This window comes from Pelophylax lessonae (genome assembly GCF_965119305.1).
Source record: "Pelophylax lessonae genome assembly, chromosome: 7".
In the NCBI taxonomy this organism is placed as follows: Eukaryota; Metazoa; Chordata; class Amphibia; order Anura; family Ranidae; genus Pelophylax; species Pelophylax lessonae.
Window position 1 is genome coordinate 115,862,564 of NC_138774.1, and position 7,833 is coordinate 115,870,396.

Below are 7,833 nucleotides of genomic sequence, written 5' to 3' on the forward strand. Positions count from 1 at the left end.
TGCCAGAACCAGAAGTTTTGTAGATATTTGCATTTTGACCTGCTATCAGCCTGCACTCTTGCAGTCCCTGTACGTGAGGTTTAAATATAACCAAAAATAAATGCTTAAGTAGCAGAACAAGGATCCAAGTGTGCTGATAAGGAGTGTACTGATAGAAGAGAGTAAAGTGACAGTGTGCTGAGCTCATCACTGTGCTGCTTCTGCTTTTACTGTCCACTGACAGGCTGGGATGGGTCCAGGATGACCTGGGCTCAGAGGAAGTGGGTTGAATGATACTGACTATCAGACTGAAGACATCTAGCAGCAGAAAAAAAGTACTGTGGGAGAAATCTCTGGACTGAAGCTGAATATTGCAGAAAAATGTGGTTTTGTTATGTTACCTTTGAATGGGTTATCCATTTTATGTTGTTTTTTTTTTTTTTTTTTGGATGCAGTTATGCTTTAAGGTGTAGCATATGAAATAGCAACAATGATCAATGATATTTTTGTAACTAATAATAGCCAAACATGTCATTACTAAAGGCTGAGATAGCAATATGTTGATCCAGGGAAATCCTTCAACTGCCCCTGGAAGGTCAGGAAGGAATGTATTCCTACTTGTCAGGAAAGAAGGGGGGAAGGGTGTCTTCCTCTGAACCAAAACTGCAGCAATTGAAAGAGATTTAAGTTGATCTGCATTCATTATTTTTAACTCTGATTAACTATAAATGTGACAACATGCAACAGTTTTTATTTGTTCTTTTTTTTTTTTTCTTGTAAGCAATCATGCAGCCCAAAGCAGTTTCTGGTTTAATCTGTGATAATAGCTGTGAACAAGACCACTATTTTCCTTTCATACTGGTAAATAAAGCAGTCATTTGCATGAATACAATCTCAAAGCAGGAAAATCACTTTTTTTAATCGTACATTTAAAAAACAGGATGCAATAATTCTGGTACATTGGGTTATGCTGCTGCCTTCAGGGGATTGGATACTGGCAATCAAAAACTGTAAGGATGGCCCAGTATAGCCCCCCACCCCTCTCCTGGCATGCTTTTGTTTTTACAGACGTCTTCTCCCCTCTGAGAGAAGCAAAACCTTTTCCTAATTTTTATTATGATTTTTTTTCCTCTAACAAGTTTCTTCAGTTACTGCTGATCTAGAAGAGGCTTATTTTGCAGCTTTCTGGATTGGCTAATCCTCGGCATTGCCATGGAAGCTCAACCCAGACTTAGCTGAGAAGAAGAGGCGGACCTTGCCTGTAATATGTCCTAGGGGCACTGGGCTCCACTAAAGGCTTTTGCCTAGGCACCTTTCTGCTCATCATGAGGCTTAACTTAATCCTGAAGGATGCTCACTACTCCTAAGCTTTTTGCTGAAACTGATCCTATGGAAACATTTTTTTTTTTTTAAATGGCTTCTCTGTTAGTAGAATATGCCATTTAAAGCACAAGTAAACCTATCGATTTGATAGTTTCAAAAACTAGTTACAGTGCCTTGCTAAAGTATTCGGCCCCCTTGAACTTTTCAACCTTTTGCCACATTTCAGGCTTCAAACATAAAGATATAAAACTGTAATTTTTTGTGAAGAATCAACAACAAGTGGGACACAATCATGAAGTGGAACAAAATTTATTGGATATTTCAAACTTTTTTAACAAATAAAAAAATGAAAAAAACTGGGCGTGCAAAATTATTCAGCCCCCTTAAATTAATACTTTGTAGCGCCACCTTTTGCTGCGATTACAGCTGTAAGTCGCTTGGGGTATGTCTCTATCAGTTTTGCACATCGAGAGACTGAAATTTTTGCCCATTCCTCCTTGCAAAACAGCTCAAGCTCAGTGAGGTTGGATGGAGAGCGTTTGTGAACAGCAGTTTTCAGTTCTTTCCGCAGATTCTCGATTGGATTCAGGTCTGGACTTTGACTTGGCCATTCTAACACCTGGATATGTTTATTTGTGAACCATTCCATTGTAGATTTTGCTTTATGTTTTGGATCATTGTATTGTTGGAAGACAAATCTCAGTCCCAGTCTCAGGTCTTTTGCAGACTCCATCAGGTTTTCTTCCAGAATGGTCCTGTATTTGGCTCCATCCATCTTCCCATCAATTTTAACCATCTTCCCTGTCCCTGCTGAAGAAAAGCAGGCCCAAACCATGATGCTGCCACCACCATGTTTGACAGTGGGGATGGTGTGTTCAGGGTGATGAGCTGTGTTGCTTTTACGCCAAAAATAACGTTTTGCATTGTTGCCAAAAAGTTTGATTTTGGTTTCATCTGACCAGAGCACCTTCTTCCACATGTTTGGTGTGTCTCCCAGGTGGCTTGTGGCAAACTTTAAACTAAACTTTTTATGGATATCATTAAGAAATGGCTTTCTTCTTGCCACTCTTCCATAAAGGCCAGATTTGTGCATTATACAACTGATTGTTTTCCTATGGACAGAGTCTCCCACCTCAGCTGTAGATCTCTGCAGTTCATCCAGAGTGATCATGGGCCTCTTGGCTGCATCTCTGATCAGTCTTCTCCTTGTATGAGCTGAAAGTTTAGAGGGACGGCCAGGTCTTCGTAGATTTGCAGTGGCCTGATACTCCTTCCATTTAAATATTATCGCTTGCACAGTGCTCCTTGGGATGTTTAAAGCTTGGGAAATCTTTTTGTATCCAAATCCAGCTTTAAACTTTTCCACAACAGTATCCCGGACCTGCCTGGTGTGTTCCTTGTTCTTCATGATGCTCTCTGCGCTTTAAACGGACCTCTGAGACTATCACAGTGCAGGTGCATTTATACGGAGACTTGATTACACACAGGTGGATTCTATTTATCATCATTAGTCATTTAGGTCAACATTGGATCATTCAGAGATCCTCACTGAACTTCTGGAGAGAGTTTGCTGCACTGAAAGTAAAGGGGCTGAATAATTTTGCACGCCCAATTTTTCAGTTTTTTATTTGTTAAAAAAGTTTGAAATATCCAATCAATTTCATTCCACTTCATGATTGTGTCCCACTTGTTGTTGATTCTTCACAAAGAATCACGGTTTTATATCTTTATGTTTGAAGCCTGAAATGTGGCAAAAGTTCGCAAAGTTCAAGGGGGCAGAATACTTTCGCAAGGCACTGTGTATATACAGTATATATATATATATATATATATATATATATATATATACATACACACATACATACAGTGCCTTGTGAAAGTATTAGGCCCCCTTGAACTTTGCGATAGTCTCAGAGGTCAGAAGTCTCAGAGGTACGTTTAAAGCGCAGAGGGCATCATGAAGAACAAGGAACACACCAGACAGGTCCGAGATACTGTTGTGGAGAAGTTTAAAGCCGGATTTTGATACAAAAATATTTCCCAAGATTTAAACATCCCAAGGAGCACTGTGCAAGCGATAATATTGAAATGGAAGGAGTATCATACCACTGCAAATCTAAGAAGACCTGGCCGTCCCTCTAAACTTTCAGATCATACAAGGAGAAGACTGATCAGATGTGCAGCCAAGAGGCCCATGATCACTCTGGATGAACTGCAGAGATCTACAGCTGAGGTGGAAGACTCTGTCCACAGGACAACAATCAGTCGTATACTGCCCAAATCTGGCCTTTATGGAAGAGTGGCAAGAAGAAAGCCATTTCTTAAAGATATCCATAAAAAGTGTAGTTTAAAGTTTGCCACAAGCCACCTGGGAGACACACCAAACATGTGGAAGAAGGTGCTCTGCTCAGATGAAACCAAAATCGAACTTTTTGGCAACAATGCAAAACGTTATGTATGTAAATCATATATATATGATTTACTGACAGACTATAGCTCTAAAGTCAGCTGAGTCGCTATAAGCCCTCCAGTAGGTCCAAGTAGTGTGGACTTTCCTCCAGGTCTGAGCTATGTTCTGCTACACGAGAGTCTCCATTTCCATAATGTCATTGAGTATCTGGGCCCATTCAAGGATATAAGAAGGTTCACCATGAACCTGTCTTTGATGGCCTTGTTCTCTTAGAACAATTGAAGCTGATACTCTTTTGCCTTTTTCTTTTGTGTTGATCCTAGAGAGAATGTGATTTATCAAGTCTTTAGAATGTCTCTTCTCTCTTGCATATGCACAGATTTTGTGGTTAAAATCTTGGTCTGCTGAACCTGCTTGTAAGAGGTGCCTCATACACAAGCCTTTTGACAATAATTGCCTATTTGATCAATTCCATCATAAATTCATCAAGGAAGTCACTGGGACAAAGATGCTCTTACTCCCACAAGAAAAAAACCCTCTGTAGTCTCTTACTCCTACAGCTACTGCCTCTACTCATGGAAAGGCATCTTTTCGTTCTCGCTGGGTGTCCGCTTCAAAAGCAAGACTTAGTACTTCCTTTTGTCATATGTCTTGGACCCCAAAGTCCGCCAGTCCTGTTCAGAGGCCCTCCTCACAATTAGAGGTTCTGAGGTTTTTATTTAAACTTATTTATAAGTCCCAAACCAAGATGGCATCCTCCCCATATTGGACTTAAAATCTCTAAACAGATTTATTTGTGTACCAAAATCCATATGGAATCAGCAAGATCTGTCCTTGCTTCTCTCAGACAAGGGGAAATTCTAAGATCAGTAGACATACAAGATGTCTATTGACACATCTTCATCTTCTTTCACATCAAGCATTTCTGCCATTTGTGGGAGACCAACACTTCTTGCATTCTCTATATATTCCTATAGGGCAGTGGTCCTCAACTCCGGTCCTCAGGGCCCACTAACAGGCCAGATTTTAGGTATTACCTTGGAGAGATGCAGACTAGAGTACTGCAATCACTGAGCAGCAAATTATATCACCTGGGATGTATTTCAGTTATCTTGCAAATCTGGCCTGTTAGTGGGCCCTGTAGGCCAAGGTTGAGGACCACTGCTCTAGGGAATCTACTTGGTGGTCAGTGACAGCAGTGCTAGTTGCAGTGGCTCTAGAGTACTATCTATAAAAATACACAAATAATGAATTCCAGGGAGTAAAATCTGGAAGCTCAGCCATCTCGCAGCAAACCCTATGACAGGACTTGGTTTGGGGGAAGATATTCCCAATAAACTTGCAGGCAGTAATATAAAACCAGTACGAAACCAAACCGTAAGTATTCTGTTAAAATAATTAGATGTGCACGAGACCGAAAAGAGGTTCAATTGTAGAGGCAAGAGGGGTTTGGGTCTAAAGTAGGGACAAATGGAAATTGTGATTTTGTTGTAATATGTGAATTGATGAAAAAACTGAATAGAATACAATGCATGGTATAACTTTTTCATTTTCTTTATTGCTTTCATTGGACAGCTGTGAAGGTAACTTCAGCAACTCGTACAAATGTTATTTAACAGCATCATCATTATTTATCAGCATTTGACCCCATTGTAATCATATGTTCTCTGCAATTTTCTGCTTACAGATGTATCAAGAATACAACAGTAATTCTTCCTGGATGCAGAATTCTTTACATGTGTTTTGCGCCATCAGCGGGACTGCAGCTGAATAATCGCTCTGCAATAGCAGAATCCATCGTTCCCCTGTCTCAGGAAAAACCCAACACAGACTTTTGTTTTGATTTGATCAGTGAGAAAAAGATATGCTCTATCTCAGCAGAATTACAGGAGGCTTTTTTCCAGAAGACAAATAATTACAGCTGAGAAAATATTCTGCGGTTGAAATCTCTGTTACTGCTACTGTATACTTGGTATATAATTATGTATAGCAAAACAATTAGCAGTATTCATGAACATGCTTTCTGCTTTCAGTATTAAAAGTGGGAAGTCCCTTAAGTGGAAGAATATTATGATTAGGTAATTCCAGTCTCTAGAACACTGCACTTCACTGATTGAAATAGACCTGTGTCACACAGGCTCCAGCTTGTATAAGAGCAGTGTGAAAAGCAAGATTTGACAAAGCATTTGCAGAGCTTTTAGCAAGCTTTGCTGAAGCTTTTAAAGCATCATTCAGCACCATTTGTAAATGTGGAACACGTAAATGTGGAACGCATTAGGGAATGCCACTTTTAACAAGCTGCTAGCAGGCATCATCCCCTTGTGGCAATCAGCACTCCTGTTAGGATCTGTGTTCAACATTTACAACTGGAGTAAACATTAATATACAAAATACTGTCATTAAGTATGTTAACGGTCTACAGCATACATATTGTTTTCATGATAACAGTTTTTATAACTCTCCCAATTAGGGGGTTTCCCTTTAAATAAAATGGAAAAGTCTCAAAGCTCTAACCCATACTTTTATTGGTAGTGTTTCTTAGCGCAAGTCCTAGGGTATCTTCCACCGATCAGGTTTTCCTTTATCTGCACAGATGATTTAAGTATTGCACAGATGATTTAAAGTATAACTGAAGGCAAAACATTTTTTTTCGTTTTGAATAGAGTTGATGGGGATTAGAACATTTGTCATGTTTTTAATGCTGAAGAAGGGTGCCAGTGTAAATCACAACTGGACATGGGTACTTACGTCCTATAAAGATGGGGGGAGAAGTGTATTGAGGCATATGTGGACATTCATGGTACCATGGCTTGACAGAATCAATAAATAAAATGAGATTGTATTCAAAAAACATGTTAAAACCTGTGTTGGGTGGGATTCCCGCATTCGCCGGGACAGACTTGTCCCTGCGGGTGGCCTTACCTTGGGTAAGAGCATGCATGGGTTTTCACCACATTTTTGACCATAGTTTTACAACCTGTTTATAGCTTGAAATAATTACTGTTATCATTCTATATAACAGAATTAAACTTGATTATTGCTCTACATTATTGTGCTATAAGCTACTGAAGAAACGGAAACATGTAGAGCACCCAACATTCAGATGGTATCTGCTATATTTGACAATGGTTATGCTTCCAAGGTCACTCACTCCATCTGTGATTTGTTTTTATAGAGCGAAATGTTGAAGACACTGTGTCTTATGTCTATTTTTTAGATGTTTTAACATGTTTTTTGAATAAAGTCTAATTTTATTTAATGAATCTGTCAAGCCTTTGTATGGTACCATGTTGTTAATGCTGTCCTGTGCCCCTGTTGGGGAGATTCGCCCTCTCAATTTTTCATGCTTACTGTTCTCACTGAAAGTAAAAGTAAAAGAAGATCTAAAATTTTGGGTTTGACCTTAGTAATAGAGGGGAAATCTTCCAAAGGGTTGTTTCACTTTAGAGTGATTTCCCTGTCACTTCCTGTTTTTGCAGTGGGGGCACAGGTGCCAAAAAATCTGACAGGGTTATAACCTTCCCTTACTCTATCCAAAAATGGAAAAAAAAAGTTTTGCCTTTAGTTCTCCTTTATCTTGTCTTGACGATCAACAGTTCCTACTGAGGAAATCCTGAAAACATGACTGTTCAGCGTTACTTAAGGGCTGGAGTTGGGAAATGCTAGTTAAATCTTGTTCACAAGGACCTTCACCCTGTATAAGAGCAGTATGTACAGCAAGATTTTACAGAGAATTCGAAAAACTTTTATCAAGTTACGAGCAGCTTTGTTGAAGCCTTTAACTACTTTACCACCGGAGGATTTTCCTGCTAAAAGACCAGGGGTTTTTTTGCGATTTTTTACTGCGTGACTTTAACGGACAATCGCGCGGTCGTGCGACGCTGTACCTAAACGAATTTCACGTCCTTTTTTTCCCACAAACAGAGCTTTCTTTTGGTGGCATTTGATCACCTGTGCGATTTTTTGATCACGCGCTATAAACAAAAAAAGAGCGTAATTTTTGCAAAAACAACAATATTTTTCACTTTTTTTTATATGAAATTCCCCCCAAAAAAAATGTAAAAATCAAAATTTTTTAAAATTTTCGGCCAATTTGTTTTACGGCTACCTATGTTTGGTAA

The 7,833-nt window shown here is 39.3% G+C and overlaps 1 protein-coding gene across 2 annotated transcripts in view; it reads left to right on the plus strand.

Annotated features, from left to right (window-relative positions):
* The window catches only part of DOCK11 (dedicator of cytokinesis 11), a 537,932-nt gene extending 532,326 nt beyond the window's left edge, over nt 1–5,606 (plus strand). For both annotated transcript variants that reach the window (XM_082263555.1, XM_082263556.1), the window contains one exon: nt 5,400–5,606. In XM_082263555.1, coding sequence (XP_082119681.1) covers nt 5,400–5,486 — 87 coding nt within the window. In that variant the 3' untranslated portion in view covers nt 5,487–5,606. The remainder of the gene's footprint in view (nt 1–5,399) is intronic.
* Nucleotides 5,607–7,833: the final 2,227 nt, after the last annotated feature.